This window comes from Podarcis cretensis (genome assembly GCF_951804945.1).
Source record: "Podarcis cretensis genome assembly, chromosome: Z".
Taxonomy (NCBI): Eukaryota; Metazoa; Chordata; class Lepidosauria; order Squamata; family Lacertidae; genus Podarcis; species Podarcis cretensis.
In genome coordinates, this window is record NC_137184.1 from 12705391 (window position 1) to 12727357 (window position 21967).

At 44.5% G+C, this 21967-nt stretch overlaps 1 protein-coding gene across 6 annotated transcripts in view; it reads right to left on the bottom strand.

The window, feature by feature from the left end:
* PNPLA7 (patatin like domain 7, lysophospholipase) overlaps positions 1-21967 on the bottom strand; it is a 106576-nt gene that overhangs the window by 6404 nt on the left and 78205 nt on the right. For all 6 annotated transcript variants that reach the window (XM_079961557.1, XM_079961556.1, XM_079961555.1 and 3 more), the window contains 7 exons: positions 18993-19149; positions 7390-7506; positions 4274-4343; positions 3832-3948; positions 1806-1954; positions 888-1040; positions 207-317 (listed from right to left, as the gene is read on the bottom strand). In XM_079961557.1, the coding sequence (XP_079817683.1) occupies positions 207-317; positions 888-1040; positions 1806-1954; positions 3832-3948; positions 4274-4343; positions 7390-7506; positions 18993-19149 (874 nt within the window). The remainder of the gene's footprint in view (positions 1-206; positions 318-887; positions 1041-1805; positions 1955-3831; positions 3949-4273; positions 4344-7389; positions 7507-18992; positions 19150-21967) is intronic.

Consider the following 21967-nt stretch of genomic DNA (forward strand, 5'->3'; position numbering starts at 1 on the left):
TTGGTCTCTCTGCCTTCCACACTACCACTCCCAAGGGGTGCCAGTCACCATTGCAATCCAGGATTTCCTCTCCAGAGGACCCAAGAGGCATATTTAAAAACAAACAAACCCCCTGCCGTAAAACCACTATGAGCTTTGCGAAGCAATCATGTTAGGAGAGCAATAATTTGAAAAAGGACGCTAGGAAGAGCCACTGGGATACTCACTCCTGGAAGCTTGGATTTGCAGAGTTCCTGTCTGTCCTTCAGCATCTTGTCCAGGACACCACTCCTGCACCAGACATTAAATACTGTTCTCCCGTGCTGATAGCCCACCTCCTGGAAGGAAGGAAGGAAGGAAACCATCAGCCACTATAGCTTAGCTGGTTTCCTGTGGCAGCCCCAGAGGACAGAAACGGAGCCCATTCGCCTCATGGCTCTGCTGAAATGTGTTGCTGAACTATGTTAAGAAGAAAAAGGTTTCTGTTGCAAAGACTCTTGCTCACAAGCCTGTTGCTATAAGCCCCTTTTGCCTGTGTCTTTTGCATGGGGCTGGGGCATGTTGGGTGGCTCCAATGCTTGCTGATGGCTCTTTGCTGAATTCAAAATAGCTCCATTTGTTATAACTAGTTGCTGACAAGTTTCTCACTGAAATGTTTTTCAGCTATTAAGACTGGTTTTATTGGATTAATCTATTTAAAGAATTTTAATCCTGATCCTTGGGGTTACTTTAAAGATCACTTTAAAATAAAAAGCGGGGGCATTCCCTCTCATCAGGCTAATAATCTAAAAAGGCATGACATACGGGGGGGGGGGGGGAATCTTGTGACAAGCAAGTAATTTGAGGCCGCCAAGCCAAGAAGGCGCCCCTCTCCCCCACTGCCTTAGCTTCCTCTGATCCCAACGCACACAGATTTCATCAAACTTCCCGAAGTCCAAGGTGCCATAGCGATCGATGGGTGGCCGGATGTATTCACAGTATTCACTGCTCTTGACCATCTCCAGCTGCCGGACACAGCACACGTAGGCAAGCCGGGTCTGGATCTCGGCCATGTTCAGCACCTGCCAAAAATGTCAAGTATCATTAAGCTCCCACAAGAGAATGGGCAGCACCACCCATATTGGCTGACCGAAATTCTAACTTCTATAACCTCCCAAGCCCCAAACCCTGGGAATTTGTTTAGTGAGTGTGCTATAAATCAGGCATGGAGAATATCAGCCCTCCAGATGTTGCCAAACAACAACCAGTCATTCATGGCTATACCTAGTGTGGATGATGGGTGTTGCAGTTTATCTACACAGGATTTGTCATGGTAGAGCCTTAATCCCTTTAATGAAAGTAATTCTCAGAGGACTGCAACTCTAGGCATGGAGCCATGACATTTAAAGCAGGTTTGAAACTGGCTTGTGTGGGTGGGTGGTGAAGACATGGCTACTTTGTCAGATATTTAGTGCCATGGCACAACATACACAGGTTACAACCATGTCTGTCTGGCCTCATCATGGCATGATGTGGAGGAAAACAGCATGTACGGACTTATTTTCCATCTGTGCAATCAAAGCTTTGAAGGGTCATTGTGAACTCTAATGCAGCCTTGCAAATATGTTATCACAAATGGTCACTAGCTCAGAAAGAAATAATAACAACCAGCCCAAATCGGTGTTAGGAAAATTAAAAGGCACAGTTCTCTTTCAGGCTATTAAAAACCTTTCCAGGTATAACACTAACCCCCCCCCAACCTTTGCCTGATCCCCTGGAATCAACCACAAATTGCCACAGATGATTGGGCTAGCAGCTATTTAGGGGCAATTCTATCCTAGGCATACCTTCACTTTCTCCACCAAGGGGTTCCACCGCTTCCACAGCAGCCACCAGCCAGAGAGTGCGTCGCCATAATTGGTGAGGTTTGTCTCATCCCTGCTCCCCACATCAATGGCAATGACCACCTTTGCCCCCATAGACCTAGCAACATCCGCTGTCAGGGTGACAAAAACAAAGAATCATCCCCTGCCCCCTTCCTAGAACACCTTCTACTCTGCTTGCTGGGCAGCCTACTGCTTGGCATGAGTTCATTATTTCTGGCAGGGTCTTTGCCACACATCATCCACGCTGGACATTTGTGGGCGCTGCTCCAAGGAGGGCAATTTTACCTTCCAAAATGCTCTCAGAAGATTCTTTCTCTCTCAGCAGAATTAGGGTAATTTATAGGCCTTCTTTGTTCCAGTAATTCACTTCTAAACCCAAACATGAAAAAGCATTTCTCCTCCTGACGGGGGAAAGAAAAGGCCCTTTGCAGAGAACAGTGACTCAGTATCCCTCAGGGAGGCGAGGGTGAGAAGAGAAGAGGAACAGCAAAGTGAAAGAGGCCCACAAAATCGTGACAGGTATGTCATTTTCGATTCCACTTGGTGGAGAAGATGCTCAGCAGGGTTTAAAGGCTACCAGGGTACTTTGTACCTGGAACATCACTGTGAGCGGTCAGGAGACATTTGGATAAGCCTACTTGTACCCTCACTTCCTTCACCTCCCTTTCCCTGCTCCCTTTATTGGAGGGCAGTGGGAATCGAGTTTTATATAAAAAGGAGGAAACACAAAAAAAGTATTAATTTTAGATGCTTCCATACTGGCATGTTTCAAGAGCACTCAGCATTGCTATTTATTCCTCTTAACCACAACAAAGTTGAGGGCTGGTGTGATGAAAGTGTCAGACCGGTAATGCAGAGACCTGGGTTCAAATCTTCACTTGGACACATGAAGCTCATAGCATGCACCCTTGGGACAATCACTCTGCCTAACCCACCACACAAGGTTTGTTTGACGATAAAACAGGGAAAGAGAGGGAGCCCATAGGGAGAGATTGGGAACATCAGTAGCCCTCCATGTTATTGGACTACAACTCCCATCAACCCCTGACCATTGGTTGTACTAGCTGGCACTGATGGGAGTTGTAGTCCAACAATGACTAGTGTGTTGGTGATGGCTGGGTTACAGTGTTGGAATAGGAACAAGGGGACCCTGCATTTGAATCTCCACTCAATCATAAAGTTCACTAAATGAACTAAAGCCAATCTCTCACATAAACACACAGTTTTCCCTCTGGCTAACCTTCTTTCATAGGGTTTGAATACATCAGCAATAGCCGACCTTAGGCTGAGCCTTATAAAGGAGCAGCAGTTCAGTCCCAGCTGCAAACCCTGCCTTCATTGAAAGGTGCCTTTTGAGGGTAAAGGGGGCCTATCCTGCTCCAGTCAGATGGCACGGGGAAGACTCTGAATACAAAAAGAGCCCTCCTGGATCAAGCCAATGGCCCATTCAGTCCAGCATCCTGTTCTCACAGTGGCCAAGCTGGTGCCCGTGGGAAACTCTGGTTGTACTGAGGCTTCTGTGATGGGAGTCCTCAGAGTCAGAGAACTGGGCAAGGAAGCATCCTTGGGCTGGAGGGGCACAGGTACCACACTCAATTTGTGTGTGTGTGTTTTGTGTGCAGCTGCACTCCTTACTCAGAGTCTTCAATCTCATTCAGGAACCTGCTCTCATGCCCCTGGCTGCAAACTTGTTTCTGAAAAGACTGGGAGTGGGTGAAGGTTAATGGGGACACTTATCGCAAATATTTGGGGTGTTGGGGATCAGCAGGGACACACAGCCCACACACTAAACCAGGCAGCTTTAAAAAAGGATGCAATTAGAGCCTCTGTACAGTTTAATCTTCTCTTCCCACCATATGTAAGTCTCAAAATTTGAATTTATATCTCCGCGAGTAGCAACCCTCCCCCCCAATAAATTCAGGAGTTGGGGCTAGAAGTAAGATCTGGCTGCAAATAAGCAGAAAATAGGTTGCAGTTAAATCAGTACCTGGAAGGTTGTTGATGTAGCCTCCGTCCATCAGGAGATGCCCGTCTTTTGGATCGCAGAGGGGGGGCAAGTAGCCGGAAAGTGACATGCTGGCCCGGATGTACCGCCACAGGCAGCCTGGCAGGGGGGAAGTCAGAGAAAGGATCCGTCTTCTCTGAAGGAAAAGCAGCAGCAGCCAAACTGCTCCTCTCTAACCCAACCAGCCCCACTTCTTGAGTGCAACATCAGCTTTCCCCACTTGTGATTCCTGGCAACTGGCATCCAGAGGCGCACTGCCTTTGATAGTGGGGAGAGAACATAGCCAACATAGCCTGAGACCCAGCCCTCAAATGCATCTGTGGGAACTTCAAACCTATGCTGTAAGTACAGTGGGAAAGTGGTCCAAGGGCTTCAGCTGCTTTAAATGAGACAAGCACTGTGGGCTCTTCACAGATATACTTACCATCTGTGTGGACTCTCATTGCTGAGGCAGTGATATCTGTTGTGATGATGAAGTAAGGAATCCAAAGATCCTACAGCACAGAAAGCAACTTGTTAAAAAACGCCAATTCCCAAACTGTGTGTGTGAGTGCGCCATGAAAAATAAATTAGTATTAAAAAATATAAAAAACCCAAAGCGGCAGACAGACCCAACCACACAGGAATCTGTTGGTTATACCTCTGCATGAGTCGCAGGAAGCAGGGCAGGCCAATCAGCTTTTGCCAAAGTCAAACTGTTCTTCCATATTTTTTGGACTAGGTACAACTAACTAAACACTTTCAGTGGGGAGATCCAGCAAATAAACTCATTTCCCCACCCCCCAAGCATCAACATCATTAATGAAAGTGACAAGCATGACACAGTCTCTTCAGAATGCCTGCAATCTGGAGGCACACCTAGGTTAGAGAGTCGTGCAGAAAAATAGCATGCCCTTTGAGTGTTGGTAGTTGCTTCTTCTACACTTGTAAACTATTTCCAAGTATAAAAAGCACACCTCCAGTTTTAATTCTATTGGGGAAATGTGTGTCTACCAAAAAACAGTGTGGAGCATTCTTGCCAAGGGCTCCAGCAGCCAACTATGATCTCCTCTAGGATACTCTATTCCATCCCCCATGTTTTCCACCACCCTTCTGTCAGTCAGCATTCTGTAGCCGCTGAGCACACTTAGGCCTCGTTGGGTTGCTGTTTTTTTGTCCCCAACCCACCCACCAGATTTTGTTGTATCTGTGAATCTTGGGCCCTTGCTGAGCCTTCCCCTCTTGCACATGGGTGGAGCAGTTTCGGCTATGTTCACTTTGGTACTCACACATAAACAATAGAAATAGAAATAGAGGGAGGATTATTAAAGCAATCCTCTTGACATTTCCTGGCATTTCTGAATGGGACTCTGAGAAGCAACATTTATCTTTGCAAGAGATAAACAACTGAGAACTGGAAGCCACAGGAAAGCATCCTTGACAAGAGGAGATGGACTTAAAATGTGATCCTGAAATAAACTTGGATGGAGAAGCAGTGGGAATGCGCATGCTGACTGCTCAAAATCTCCTTAAGCAAGAGCCAGTTGGGGCAGGGGGAGGGGGAGGACATATATAAAGGAACATCAGTACAGAGCTGGATTAGTGCACACACAGAGGCACAATCTGGGTTGGAACAACTTAAATCCATCCCTGCATGATGAACTTTAGCCCCTTTCCAAGACCACACACCAATATATTATAAGGATTCTTCCTTACAGCTATAGAGAGGATCAAGAAATTCAAAGCTGGGCTGATTAAGCACTGGCAGTGGCTACATAATCTGTAGCAGAAAAAAAAAAGTCGGAAATGGAGGATACTATCTGTGGGCATGTTTCAAACACCACAGATGCTCCTGCAGGGCACATCTGCAACAGCAGTCGTAAGGCAGAAGTGGTGTGTCTCCTCCCCATCCCTGCATACACATCTGAGTTGCATGTGCTTACATTGATAACCACACAAAGTGTAGTTTACTTACTACCCAGCTTGCTGCAAAGGCAACAACTCCAACATAAAGTGGATTAAACCCATGAGTTTAACAAGGGCTCAAGTTTCATCTCTTCCCCCCACCCCCCTCCCTCATGGAAACAATTACTGGTCTGCAACAAGCTGATGAGTGTTGCTTGCTTGGTAGGGAAAGCTTCTAAAGGCAGGGGTGAAACAGGGCTTTCTTGGGTAAAAAGTCAAAGAGGGAATGGATGATGATGATGATGATGATGATGGTGATGATGATGATGATCATGATGATGACAAGTGTGGCATATTGGCTAGAGTGCTGGAACAGGGCCTGGGAAACCAGGGTCCAAATTCCCACTCAGCCATGAAGTTCACTGAGTTACCTTGGCCCAGTCACTACCTCTCAGCCTAACCTACTCTTCATGGTTGTTCTGGGGATTAAATGAGGAGGGGAAGAAACATGTGTGCCATCTTGAGCTCTTTGGAGAAGATGGGATATAAATGCAATAACAAACAAACAAATAAATAAATGATAAAATATGGGGGGGGGCAGCTCAGAGAGGGGATCAGCTGCAGTGCCTGAAATATGTGTTGTTATCATATTGTGTTGTTGAAAGAGGCTAAAGCAGCCACTTGGTTCTGTGGTTCTAAAACAAACTTGTCCAACATCAGGTCCATAGATGCTGTTGGGTCTACAACTTCCATCACAGGTGGGACGGTTATTGCCACAGTGGTGGGCTTTTTCACTAGTAAGCATCTGTGTAGAATCAAAGGTGAAAATGTTCCAGAAGCCCTGCAAACACCATATTGGTAGTCAGGATAATCCTGAAAATAATTGGTAGTTGTTCCAAGGATTAGCTCACATTACTTGCTTTGATAAACACTAATTGGCTTGCTTTGATGCCATGCTTATCTGTGGGCTTCGGAAGCTTGGTTCGTGGCCTAGGGAGGGGAGCTAGCTGTGAGACTTGGATACTTGCCACATTTGCCTACATCAGCAGGACTGATGGAAGATTCTGGCTAAACTGACATATTCTGTCTTTTGTATAAGTAATGCTTAACATATTAGCACTTTGCAGACATGTCAAGATAGCATTTCACTGATGCAGTGACCAACCCACGTATGAAACAGCAGTGGGGCTTTGTAAGTTTCCACCCTTCTTTAATAAAGCACCAGAACTGGCCATTTTGGCATCCTTCTTTGGTATCCCTGCATCACACCACCCGCACAGGCTTGCGGTTCAGAACAGCACCCAACTCCCAAGATTGGTTGGAAAGTGAGCTGGATTAATCAGAGGCTGGTTGTCATATGCTAAGTCAGTCTATTTGTTCATCTAGCTCAGTATCATAGCAGCAGCACTCCGAGGTTTCAGAGAGGGAGTCTCTTTCAGTCATACCTGGAGATGCCATTGGGGATTAAACCTGGAATGCAAAGCTGATGCACTACCTGCTGCATGCAAAGCTGATGCACTACTGAGCGATGGCTCCTTCCCTTGTACAATAGCTTACTGGGAGATGCCAACCCAACCTCGCAAGCCTGTTGCAGTCTTCTGTTCGCACTCTGGTTTACTACCACCATTTGCCATGCTTGCAGCACACGTCACTTACTTCGATCTGCTTGTCTTTGAAGATGTTACAGACGCCATTATTGAAGGAGGCTCCGGAGAACATGGAGGTGATTGGGTATGTCAAGTCCAGGATCGTCCGGAACACTGAATTCATGTTCTAAAGAGAAGTCAAGGCTACCTTTTATATTGAGAAAGAACACCAAAAACCCAGCTGAGATAAAATCCCCTCCACCTAAACTAATGAAGTGCAAAGAGTTTGAAACTTTCTACCTTCAGAATCACGAGGCACTGATGAGTCTACAGAGGATTCTGGGACATATTTCAGAGCATCCATGCTGTTAGAGGGGCAGCCTATGACATCTGAATACCCCCGTGTGTGAACCTAGTGCACCCAGAATACACTCAACCACCATCACCCCTTGCATGCCTGGCAAGCTGATACAATCTGGAGAAATTTGCTCTCTGTTACAGATATTTTTCATCGGAGACACTGTGAAAGTTTCCCCAAAGAACCCAAGCTTCTCTGGCAGACTGTTTTAGAACTCCAGGTCTTAAACAATATTAAAAGCAATCTATGAAACAAAACAAATGTAATAGTCAAGGGAGAGAAAGGAACATAGGAAGCTCTATTATACTGAGTTACCCCAATGGTCCATCTAGCTCAGTACTGTCTGCACTGACTGGCAACGGTTTTCCAGGATTTCAAGCAGGCATCTCTGTTAGCCCTGTATCTGGGGATGCCAGCAGGGATTGAACCTGGGACTTTCTGCATGCAAGACAGATGCTCTACCACTGAGCTATGGCCCTTCCCCCAGATATATGAGAAAGAGGAAAGGGGCTTGCTAAGTGGTTCGTCTCAGGTTTGTTACACCAAGGATAGTTTGAGCAGCTGGGAGGTGGAATTGCATCATCTACAGCCACACACCCCTTTGGGGAACACTATTTATCTCCCCACATCAGATAAGGGAAGGGTTATAGTTTGTTTACTTTTTATTATTTGTATTCCGCTCTTCATTTATAGATCTCAAGGTGGTTCGCAGCAAAAAAATACAATATAGAAACACAAAATACATAATAAAAACAAGAACAAACCAATAACCCCTCTCCCCACTCCCAAACACATTTAATATAGAGTTCATAGACAGAGAGCATATGTGATGCATACAGTTAAGAGGATGGGACAGACCCCACTCTGGACAGCCATCAAACATAAGAACATAAGAAGAGCCCTGGTGAATCAGGCCAATGACCCATCTAGTTCAGCATCCTGTTCTCACAGTGGCCAACCATAGATGTCTAGATTAGGGATAGGCAAACTAAGGCCCGGGGACCGGATTTGGCCCAGTCACCTACTAAATCCGGCCCGCGGATGGTCCGGGAATCAGCGTGTTTTTACATGAGTATAATGTGTCCTTTTATTTAAAATGCACCTCGGGGTTATTTGTGGGGCATAGGAATTCGTTCATTCCCCCCCCCCAAATATAGTCCGGCCCACCACATGGTCTGAGGGACGGTGGTCCGGCCCCCTGCTGAAAAAGGTTACTAACCCCTGGTCTAGATGCTTTAATGGGAAGCCCACAAGCAGCACCTGTGCACAACAGCAACATTCCCCACTGATGGGAGGCCAAACATGCCGTCATGCCTAGTAGCCATTGATAGACTTTTCCTCCATGAATTTGTCCAATCCTCTTTTAAAGCCCTCCAAGTAGGTGGCCATCATGGCTTCCTGCTGGAGCAAGTTCTATAGTTTAACTATATGTTGCGTGAAAAAACAGGAATTTTATTTTATCTGTCCTGAATCTTCCAACAAATGATGGCTTGCAGGGTAGATCCTGGCCTTGTTCCCCAGGATCATAGTATCTGGCTCCCAGCTAGCACAGCAGATTTAGGGGCAGAGGAAGGGGGTGCGGTGGGGGTTGGAACTCCCCAGGTGCCACCACTGAGGGGGGTTGACAAAATGCCAGGTGGCACTCACCATGGGGCCTGCAGCGTGCCCGAGCCATGCCTCTCTCCTGGGGGTGACATGATGGTTTGGGCGCCCGCAGGCTCTATGCTGCCCCAAACGGTCCGCCCGCCGCCTCCCCCTCAGCTGTAGGGCAGCTGAGTGGGAGGAGGCAGGCAGACTCCTCGGAAGCCCCGTGGAGCATCCTGCCCTGGCTTGCCCCACCCTGCGGGCAGCTGGCCCCACCCCTGGGTGCAGGGCATGCGTGCCACCGCTGCATAGGAAGCTGCCTTATAGTGAGTCAGACCATTGGGTACATCTAGATCAGTATTTTCTGACCACCACCAGCAGTTCTCCAGGGTTTCAGGGCAGGGGACATTTGCAGCCCTACCTGGAAAACCTGAGGTATTCCTGCATGCAAAGCAGATGCTCAGTCTCTGAATTACAAAACCCTTCCCCATACACTCAGTTTCACTTGTAAGGGGAAAAACAGCAAGGAGACCCTCTGTGCATTTCACGTGTGTGTGTGTGTGTGTGTGTGTGTGTGTGTGTGTGTTCGTTCGCATTGCTGCTTCATGTGAAATTTTGAAAGGAAAAAATCTTATTACTGATGCAACTCTTGAGGGGCATCTTTTGCAAAGAATGCTCCTCCTTCTAAGTGCTTATGTTCCATATCATGCTGACAGGGGGTGTCAGATTTACTATATAATGCTGGGCGATTCACAAGGGGGTGGACTGGATCTTTTCTGGCCCTCTAACTAGTAGCTGGGAAAACACAGCACCCCCTCAAGAAAACTGGAGTTGTCACTCCTGGGAGTGAACCCATTGAGGCAGAAAAGAAGGGTCCTCTTTCCTCTGAACCAGCTGAGTTTTAAGTCCAGTTCTGCAACTGGAACAAATCCACATGTACAGAGCTTCTGTCCCCTGGGGGCTTAGTGAGTGCTTCAGCTCAGCTTATCCAACCACTGTGTTTTTTGTTCCTGAGCCCTGAGCACTCAAGGCTTGACAAATGAAACCCAGATGACAGACGTTGCCTGGAAAAGCGTCAGAAATGGCCCTTCCATTTGTTATTCAGTAATCCCGTCAACCTGGTTTGTGCTGCTCTTTCACAAGTGGGCAGGGGGGAGGGAGGAAGCACTTCTAAAAATATCTAAAAGCCTTTTCGACCTGCAGTCATTTCTCATGGCAGTTTTAGCAATGGGGCAACAGGTGGGAGCTATTTAGCAAAGACAAGAGAGTGTGGAGACCTGAGGGCCAGGCTGTTCTCTGGCTGGCAGCCCCTGTTCTGCAGCCAAACCTCCACAGCAGTCTTAGGAGTGCTAAGTGCCAAAAAATGAGAATCCAGCACCCAAAATAAAGTCGGGAACTGGCTCCCTTTGGGCCCTGCTCCTGTCACGTAGTTTGCATCCCCTGCTCAGGTGGGTACAGAAAAGCTTCTGCAATGCATGACATGCTGGTCAGTTTCCAGTTTTGCGAACAGGGAGAGTTGCTGTTGTTCATTCAGCTACTGGGCCAAAGTGTGCCTAGCAAGCAAATCAATAAGTAGAAGCAGAGAACAATGCCCCTCTAAAGGTCTCTTGGGACCGATTCCCTTGTGTAAGATACATCGGGTTATTTCTTTTAAAATTTAAATTAAATTAAATTAAAGGCAGAAACAAAGAAACCTGCTGGGGTGCCTCAGTCCTCTCTCTAAGGCAGAGACAAAATGAATGGACACATTTCATCAAGATTTTTCACTCCCCTCATTGTGTGGTCAACTGTTTTGGTGTGACGGAAAGGTTTACCCATTCAGCGTACGGGTTAGAAAGCACTGTCGTCACTGAGATTTGGCTGCAAACCTGTTGGCTGATGTCACTGTGCCAACTCTGTGGTTTTTGATATGCTGAATAAAGTAGCCAGCAAGAACCATCTTTTATAAAACAAAACAAAACCACAGCTGCTAGGAAGGGTGAAACAGTGCCAAAAAGATAAGGATTTTTGGGAGGCGGATGTCTTTTGTAGAACTTACCACTTACCGGAAAAAACCCTTTTTGCACTGGAAAAAGTTTTCCTAATGAAAACAAAATCTAGCGACAACTACACCAGGGATGGCCAACCTGGGACCATCCTAGCCTCTCCCGCTTTGTACACCTGAAACTTATTGCTGGGGGAGGGGGAAGAGTTGCTCATTGGAGCTCCTTTATATCAGATGCAGAAAGTTCTAAAGCAAAGCAGAAGTAGGAAGGGCTTGGGTGCCCCCCTCTTCCTCGCCACACCAATATTAGAAGATGGGAAATGGTGAGAAGTGAAGGAGGAAGATCCTGTCACTGGCAATTCACCAGAAACATTTGAGTTCTGTTCCCCTGCCTCTCTCCATCTCTTTGGACAAAAAAATAATAATTAAATGGAAACCAGGAGGTTGTTCTCTGGCTCCCCATTGGTCCCCAAATCATTTAACTTTTGGGCTAGAGATGCTCCAGTCTGATTAATCAAGATACAGAGGTGATGAATGGAATAGAATAGAACTGAATAAAATAGAATAAAATAATACTCTGGAGGAGAGAGTGGTGCAGATCTCTCCCTTTCCCCTCTCATTTAAGGCAGGTCTGACAGTCTCTCTTGGAAATCCCCTAGAAACTAATCCTCTCTCACTAGATAAATCAAAGGGGAAATGCTTCTAAGTGACAGGAAGACATAGCGCAACTGGATGCTCAATGGAGCCAGACACAAAGCATATGCTTGGTGGAAAAGCAACACTCCCAGTTCGGAGCTATCAGACGTAGGTTCCTTGTATGAAACCTCTTAATTTTGGCAGCAGAGACTGGTGGTGCTGAGAAACCAAAAAATCCCCCACACAGAGCGTGTTCTCAGCAACCCCCCCTTTTTTTCTTGGAACTCCTGTTCACCAAGAGTTTTCTTTTAAGAAAAATAAAAACTACTAGATACAAAGAATTACCTCTGTCAATCACTCCTACCCACAAAATGACAGCATGTGGAATGAGAAAGAGAAGATAAAGTTATAAGAAACGTCACAAAAAGAAGAAAACAAACAGATGTGGACAAGACGTAAGCCCAGCCTTCCTTCCCTAATGTGGTGGCCTCCAAATGGGGCTAGACTAAAACTAGAATGGCTCTGCCAGTCCATGGCTCTCTGCCACCACCTATCTTGGGCTCCCTGCCTTCTGCCCTACCAATCCCAAATGGACACCAAGCATCACCACTTGGATATAACAACTTTTTGGTGCCCCATTTAGGTTATTTTCCTTTTGTAATATTTTATTAAGCTTGATCACACTGGTTTTGGATTTTCCCGGTCAGCTTTGCCAATTCTGCATATTCTATCATCTTCATCTGCCACTCTTCTAACACTGGTATTTCTTGTCGTTTCCATTTTGGGGCTAAAAGAGTTCTTGCTGCCGTTGTTGCATGCATAAACAATTTTTGATCTTTTTTTGGAATTTCCTTGCCTACTGTACCCTATAAGAATGCTTCTGATTTTTTAACAAATGTATTTTTTATACATTTTCTTTAACTCTTTATATACATTTCCCAGAAAGCTTTCACCTTACTACATGTCCACCACATATGATAGAAATTCCCTTCCTTTTCTTTACATTTCCAACATTCCTTATTTTTTGTTTTATACATTTTAGAAAGCTTATTTGGTGTCAAATACCATCTATACATCATTTTCAACACATTCTCTTTTAATGCACTACAGGCAGTAAATTTAATTCCTTCATTCCATAACCTTTCCCATCATTCTAATTAAATATTACAGTGGTACCTTGGGTTACACTGAACCTGACGCTTCAGGTTACAGACGCTTCGTGTTACAGACTCCGCTAACCCAGAAATAGTACCTCAGGTTAAGAACTTTGCTTCAGGATGAGAACAAAAATCACGCCGCCGCGGCATGGCGGCGGCACGGTGGCTAAAGTGGTGCTTCAGGTTAAGAACAGTTTCAGGTTAAGAACAGACCTCCAGAACAAATTAAGTTCTTAACCCGAGGTACTACTGTATAACCAAAATCTTTAGCGCATTGTATCATAACCACTTTAACTTCTTCATCTTTAGTATGCCATTCTAATAATAATTTATACATTTTCTTTTTTAAAAAACATAATTTTTATTAGCAGGCCAATCCAATCACATTATTTCCAAATCATAATTCCAAATTATACAGCCAAATTTTTAAATTTATTGGGGGTACCCATACATCAAGCTCTGAACGAGGATCAAAACATCACTTCTGTTCCTGCTTTTATCAAACAGTTCTATCCAGATCTGTCCAGATAGTCTCTTTATTACTTTCTTCGTCTTCTTGTTGTTATCATATATTCCTTTCTTTGCGATCTCTGATAGTCAATAATTTATACATTTTCGACAATCATCCAGCAACTCTGTTTCCAGCTCGGATCTTATAGTTTCAAAGCCCATATTCTTTTTATCCTTATTAAACACATCATTTACCTGGTGACATTGCAACCAATCTGTCATTAGATCTTTTATTTCATCAAATGTTCTTAATTTTAGCTTATTGTCTACTTCTATCAATAAATCACTATATGTGGCCCACTTTCCTTTCATATTTAATCTCTTTACTTTATTGATATTGCTTCTACTGGTGAGAGCCACCAAAGAGTTTTCCGTTCCAACAAGCTTTTATATCTATTCCATACCTCATAAATTGATTTTCTTATCGTGTGGTTCAGGAATCCTCTATGTACTCTATGTAACTTTATCATACCATAAATAAGCATGCCAACCATATCTGTTATCCTATCATTCTAAATCTAACAAATCTATATTCTGTTATAAAATTCAATCTCTCAACCAGCATAGGCAGGACGCTTCATAATATATCTTTAGGTCTGGCAACGAGAATCCGCCTCTTTCCTTTATATAATTTATATTTAATTCTTCGTTTCTTCCCTTGCCAGATAAACTTTGATAATATTTTTTGCCACTCCCTGAATTGTCCTACCCCGCTGATCACTGGGATTGTTTGAAATAAAAACAAAATTTTAGGTAACACATTCATCTTTACAACCGATATTCTTCCCCAAAGGGATAGTTTCATCCTTCCCCACACTTCTAAATCTCTCTTCACTCCATACCAAACAGGTATGTAATTATTCTTATACAAATTAATATTTTTTGCAGTTAACCGTATTCCCAAATATTTCACCTTTTTAACAATCAATATTTCAGTCTTGTGTTGCAACTCTTCTATCCTATCTTTATCTAAATTTTTAACTAACATTTTCATTTTGGCTTTGTTAAGTCTAAAACCAACTAATTGCCCAAATTCTTCCATCCTCTCCAGTGCTTCCGGTACACTGGATAAGGGTTCTAATGTTAATACAAGTTCATCAGTAAAGGCTTTTAATTTATATTCTCTGGAACCAACTCTAATTCCTTTTACACTTTCATTCACTTTTAAGTTCTTTGCCAGGACCTCTAGGACCGTTATATATAATAAGGGTGACAACGGGCATCCCTGTCTTATTCCTTTTGTTATTTCAAATTTTTCACTTAAAACATTATTAACTATTAATCTTGCCTTGTGTTCTGAATATCTAGCTTCTATTCCTCTAAGGAAAGATTGCCCATGTCCATTAATTCCAAATTTATCTTCATAAAATACCAAGAGATATTATCAAACGCTTTTTCAGCATCAATAAACATTAAAGCAGCTTGCTTATCATTCCTGGTCTCCAGATATTCTACTATACCAATTATATTTCTTATGTTATCTTTCATCTGTTGACCAGGAAAAAAGCCTGCTTGATCCTCGTGTATCACCTCCTTCAAAATTTCTTTTAACCTATTTCTTAAGATATTGGCAAATAGCTTATAATAATTGTTTAACAGCGATATTGGTCTATAACTTTTAACTTTAAGTAAATCCGTATCTTGCTTTGGAATCAATGTTATGTATGCATCCTTCCATGTCATCAGAATCTTTCCTTTCATCAAGATATTATTTATTACTTCTCTTAAGGGTAATGTCAGCTGTTCACTCAATTTTTTGTAATATGTTGCCGTAAGTCAATCTGGACTGGTGCTTTCCCACTCTTCACTTGTTTTATAGCTGTTTGTTCTTCAGTATTCATTATTAAAGAATTCAGTTCCTTTTTGTCATTCGGAATCTTCTGTAATTTGTTCTGTTCCAGGTAATCCACTATTTTTTCTTTTATAAGTCTTTATAAAATTTCTGGAAATTCTTCCTAATCTCTCTCGGATTTTCGATTATTTTATCTTCATTTAGTTTATTCTCTCCTTTCTCCATATCTAAGCCAATCCTTTGCTTTTGCACTACTAAAAGCTTGATCGAAACATCCCACCACCCTTCCAATAAAAGGATAGTAGAGGCCTCCGGGTATAGGGCAGTATATAAATTCAATAAATAATAATCATAATAATAATCATAATCATAATCATAATAATAATCATAATTCTGCATGAGGCTTGGCAAAGAGACGCTGCCATAAAAGCTTTCCGATTGATGTGCGGCATGAACAGCAAGGAACAGCTCCCCTGAGGAACTGCCCTGCCAACCCCATCCCCATCGGGTCTGACCAGCATCTCGTTCTCTGCCAGCTTATTTATGGCCTCAGTAGCTTTCCACCACAAAGGGAAAGCTATTTTAACTTTAACAAAGGGAAAGATATTTTTACTATGTCACCTTCTTGCAGCTAAGGATCTAAGTCAGGGGTGAGGGAACTCAGGCCACGCCCTCTTCCCCCAAGGCCATGCCTCTCCCCAGCCCTGCACTGCACCCTCCCTGGGTGCTTTCGCCTAGTTGAAATGGGTCCCTCAGCTTTGATTGTGCCTCTGGCATGCCAGAATGATGACACTGATACGTGAGTGTGGGCATGAGTGCTGATCCCCACTTCATTTAATTCACAGATGCATGCCCATAAATGTATTTTTATGTCTTCCAAAGCATAACGGCACATAGCACATACCGTTAGAACTCGTCAATAAAGGCTCACGTCCGGCAGAGCTTTAAATTTAAAGGGGCAAGCTGTCAAAACCTCTGCTGTCAAAATTGTTGTGCCTTAGCGCCCCTAGAGGTCACTTCAGCATAAGAGCAGGCTGGTTTCTAAGATTAAGATAACTTACTACACCAATGTAACAAGCAGCTCAGCAGGATGGGGATACTTTCTATTTTAACCAGAAACAATTAATCAAGCTTGTTTAACTAAGGAAATTGTGTATACATATACATATATATATATATATATATATATACACACACACACACACACACACACACACACACATATATATATATATATATATATGAATGAATGAATGAAATACTGTTTAAAACAGTTTGTAAATGCTTTATTCTGTATACAGTGGTACCTCAGGTTAATAACTTAATTCGTTCTGGAGGTCCATTCTTAACCTGAAACTGTTCTTAATCTGAAGCACGCCTTTAGCTAATGGGGCCTCCCACTGCCGCCATGCCACTAATGTGTGATTTCTGTTCTCATCCTGAAGCAAAATTCTTAACCCGAGGTACTATTTCTGGGTTAGTGGAGTCTGTAACACAAAGCGTCTGTAACCTGAAGCATCTGTAACCCGAGGTACCACTGTAACTAACTTCCAAAATATCATGCATTCTGGGAAACTGCTGCCATCATAACAGGTAGGCTGCAACCTGTCAGGGGAAGCGTTTGGGCAGGGTTTCTCCAACACAAAGGATATTGATGGAGGTGACTGATAAGATATGTAGCAACGTTTGCCTAGAACAGTGTTGGCGAACCTTTTAGAGATCGAGTGCCGAAACTGCAACCCAAAACCCACTTATTTATCGCAAAGTTCCAACACGGCAATTTAACCTATATATCTCATTTTTTTCTGTGTGTTTCATGTTTCTTCTTTATGACTGCTGTTGTAATAAATACAACATAAAAGTTCTTGCATTACATTCTTCATTACATTATCTTTCCATTGATATATAATTTTATGGTATAACTCAGTGCTTTTTTTCTAAAAAAAAAAAGTGATTGGGGTACTCTCATATTGACTCAAGAAAATCACCACCAGGGGAAAAACAAATACAGTTCAAATTGGGAAAAATAAATACAGTGGTACCTCAGTTTTTGAACAGCTTGGTTCTCAAACTACTTGGAACCTGAACACTTCAAACCCAGAAATGAGTGTTCTGGTTTTGGAACATTTTTCAGAAGCTGAACGTGTTCTGTTCTGAGTATAACTTCCGTTTTGAGTGCCACACTTCCGTTTTCCTAGTGAGGGAAGGTGGGCCGGGTGGCAAGTGAGCAGGCACCTGCCACCCTCCAGCGCTGGGTCCCTCCACCGCTGCCACAACAGTAACCACCCCCTCTTCCAGCTCTGGCGGCCCCGACGCTGAGTGAGAAGGCTGGGCTGGAGGGGCAAGCAAGCAGGCAAGGGATGCCGCCCCCCCCCCCAGCCTGCTTCTGCTTGCAGGCAAGTAGGAGTGGGATCAGGCTGCTCAGCTGGGGAGGCGCAGGCTCCCTCACACTTTCCGTTGAGCGCGACTGCACACCCCTCAAGGGAGAAGTTTAAAGGAGCCCCCACCTGCGCATCAGATCCCCTGCAAGCCTATGAAGGCAGCCAGGCTGAATAGTTGCTGGGGTTGGGGAAGCTGGAGGCAGCCCGAAAGCTGCATCTGAGAGTTCCTGCAGCACCTAAAGTCAGCCAAGTGCTCCTTAGCTGAGCTGCCTGCTCCCACTCCTACTTGCGTGCAAGCAGGAGTGGAGACGGGGATCTCTCAGCGCGAAGCCTCCACTCCACTTCTGAGAGATCCCCACCTCCACTCCTGCTTGCACGCGAGCCCTCCTCTCCTCCCACCCCCCAGCACAGAAGCTACGACCCTGCTGGGGCGATGCCGCGCATACCCACAGAGAGGGCACTGAGTCCCCTCTCTGGCATGAGTGCCATAGGTTCACCACCACTGGCCTAGACGGACCGATGAATAGGATGTACTGATCCTGTTGATTGTTCACAATATCTTCTGAATGCAACTTGCAGAAATTGTTCTGAATGTCAATGCCTCATGTAAATTCTTTCTGGAAAAGTGTAAGACCTGCAGTCCATAATTGTCCTGATTGACACATTATAATTTTGACCTGACTGACCTACTGTAAACTACCCCCCACCCCCAATTGGTGATGTATCTTTGATGTTTTCCTATGTGTCACTGATATATGTGAGGTGGGATTTCTTGTCATTTCACGAGAAATGTAAACCTTTAAAAGGCAGAGCACACTTTGTCTGGGCTTCTCCTTTCTTTACCTTTAGAGAGGTTGTGTCTTTGTTGTGACAAATTAATGACAAAAGGCTTAAGAGCTCACTTTGCTTTGGATATTTTCCTGGTTGTCTTTCTACACTGATTGAGGAATCTGGCTTCTAGCAAAGTACCTCAGGCCAGTTCTAAAGTGAGCACTGATTTCATGTATCAACACAGAGGAGTGTGTGAGCATGTGTAGACATTGGCCTGCTGTACAATAGGGATCATGTCAATTTCTTGGTCTGCTTACTTTTGCCTTTGGCCCTGCCCACTACGAGCGTGTGGCCCCCAAAAGGCTATGAGAAGGAAATGCAACCCTTGGGCTGAAAAAAGTTCCCTTACTACTCTCCTGGGGGTTCAGCAAAACCAAGCATACACACCTCAGGACACACACACTCTCTAGGGTCTCATGCCGCCATTGAGAAACACTTACCATTGCCCACTGCCTGGCTTTGATCCTCATTTGGGTGTAGCTGCGCTCTTCAGCATACAGGGCACCCATGAATGAGCCAATGGAGGTGCCACCAATCATGTCAACTGGGATGCCAGCTTCATTCAGCGCTCGGATGACACCCACTTGTGAACATCCTCTGGAGCAACGCAAGATGGGAGTAGCAGGGGGAGAGATAAAATGTACATTAATAGAGGAACCAGTCAACTGTAGAGAATACCTAAAATGGCAGCTGTCAAAAGAAATGCAAAGCTCCTCTAGCTGGAGAGGACTTCAAACATTAGGCCTGTGGTCAATCCACTTTTAAAAAAGAAATTTGACACCCACTATATGCTATTTCAGCACAACAAAAAGCATTACTCCAGGACCTCAAAAAGTTTATGTGAAACACTCACACATATAAGTTGTGTAAGATGGTGAAGATTTGCATAAAACTATTCTCTGTTCAGGAACCCCACCTGCTAAACTCATACTGACTGGGTTCAATCTAGGGGAGGCTGGATCGGACAGCTGGATCAGTTGCCGCTGATACTGACATTTGCTATGTAGTGATTTGTTATAAATTGTTGTGTTCTTACTTTAAAGATTGTGAGATTCTTTTCCTCCTATAGCTTTTTTTGGTATTTCTTCTCTTTTGTTTGAAAACCACATTGTGAGTTGTGCATAGGTGTATAGTATATAAATAAATCTCAATCTATAAAATTAAAAATAATATTGCATTGACTTATCCTGCTAACCAAAAAAAGAGGGCAAGAAAGCAACAGCCCTGCTCTCATGAACACTAGAACCCTTATTCAGCAACTTCTCTGGCTTATGAGATTTCAGCAGGTGCACAAGCCCTCTGAGCAGAACTTCGAAATTTTGATAAAATAAAATTTGCTGAGATCAACATTCAGAAGCTGAAATCCACACCCAGCACAAGATTCCTAGGCTTTACTTCTCTGCCCCGGTGGCATACAAAAAACCCAGCCCAGGATGCAATTAACTCAGTGGTGCGGAGTGGGGACACTCTGTATATGCTCAGTTTATCCTCTCTAGGTCTTGACATTGAAGACGGACAACAAGGCTAAACTGTGGTGAGCTTTGAGCCATCCTGGGTCCAAGATAAAAAGAGACACCACACCAGGTTTAGCCCAGCTCTTGTGCAATAAGGCCCAAGATAGATACACAACAGGTGCTGGGGTTAAACCTGGGACCTTCTGCATGCAAGGCAGATGCTCTGCCACTACAGCAGTACCTCTTAAGATTCTAATCCTCATAGCTCCGAATTAAACAGGGAGTAAGATACTGTCTTACACAAAGTCAGTTCTGTGGTCCATCTAGATCAGTATTATCTACACTGAATGACAGCAGCTGTGAATCAGGTAGTTGGTCCATCCTAGCCCTACCTAGAGAAGCCTAGGATTGAGCCTGGGACCTCCTCCATGCAAAGCCACAGCTCTACAACTAGCTATGGCCCTTCCGCCTAAGACAGCTGCCTCTTAGAAGGACCAGCCCTGAACATGCCCCTATTCCTCCTCATCCTGTTTTAGAGTAGTCCCAACAGGCCTATTGGCAAGATTGGCCTGGCCCATGCTGACCTCTGGTTTGGCCATGTCAGTGTGCTCCCCTCTGCACCACACACCCTCACAGCTTCACAAACAGTAGAGTTGGATAGACACCAAAATCCAGCTTGCTCCCCCCTTGGATAGTTGTTTTCGCTTAGCAGACATGAAACGTTGCAATTTGAGCACAGTTATGTGTTGGGAACTGTGACAGGGAAAGCAAGGGGGGGGGGAACGAGAGAGAGCGAGAGAGAGTGCACTGCTTCTGTTCTCTATCATGACAAATTGCAAAAAGGGAAAAAAGAGGTAATTACCATGAAGTGGCTGGCTGGAAGGAAGAAGAAGAAAGGAAGAACAGAAGAAAGTATCTCAACGGTAATTGTTACCTGAAACGCCTGGCAAAGTTGCCTGTTTCGGGAACATAAAGCAGCCCCCCCCCCCAATCACCACGGAGAGGCTGTCTTTTGCCTGTCTTATGTGCCGCTGGCCATGGTTCAGCAAGAAAGGAAACCAAACAAAAGGAAAACGCCACAGTTCACTGTGAATGCCAAGTGCCTGTCAGAAACAGGCAGCCTCTCTTTCAGGGTCCAGGAATGGCTTTTAAAACATTTGCCCCCATCTCATCCCCAAAAAATAATAATATGGGGGGTGGGGTTAGTGTTTGCATCTGAGGCCGCATGTGTAGCATGATTCTCCAAGCAGAGCAGAATGTGGTGCTGGGTGTACAGTTCCACTTCACAAGAGTCTGTGCTTTAAATTTTCAGTCTGGGGACTGGGGAACTTTCAGGGGCCAGCATGCCAGGGGTGGGCAGAGCCAGCAAGAAAATAGGCAATGAATGCAGAATTTACCTCTGTACAGTGGGCGGCCTAAACCCACTCTCCCAACCTCAGTCAACCATCAATTCAGATAAGAGGCATTATCTGAGTCTCAAGGATACATCCCAGCCAGGCAAAAAACACATGGAATAGGAAGCAGGGCCAGAAGGATGTGGGACCTAGGAAGAGTCCCAAGGGTCAGGCAGAGAGGCCTGGAGGTTTAATTTGCCTTCACCCTAGTGTCACTAAGCCCAAGAATGTGCAACTGAATTAGCTGCCTCCTGAATTATTCTTCCTCCTGCTTACATGGACTCCATTTTTCTACCCTTCCTCTGTGCTGAATTTCAAATCAGAAACCTCTTCAGGGCAAGGGCTGCAGACCAACCATACATTTAAAGTACACAGTTTCCCCTCAAAGAGTCCTGGGAAGTGTAGTTTAACCCTCACGGAGCTTAGAATTTCCAACCCCCTTAACAAACTAGTGCCTATGATTCTTCCTAGGGAGTAGGGCTTTAAATGTATGGTGCGTACACAACCTAGCACTTTGCAAACCTCTATAGCGTAGCAATTATAAAGTCTCAATAAGTTCCTCATATT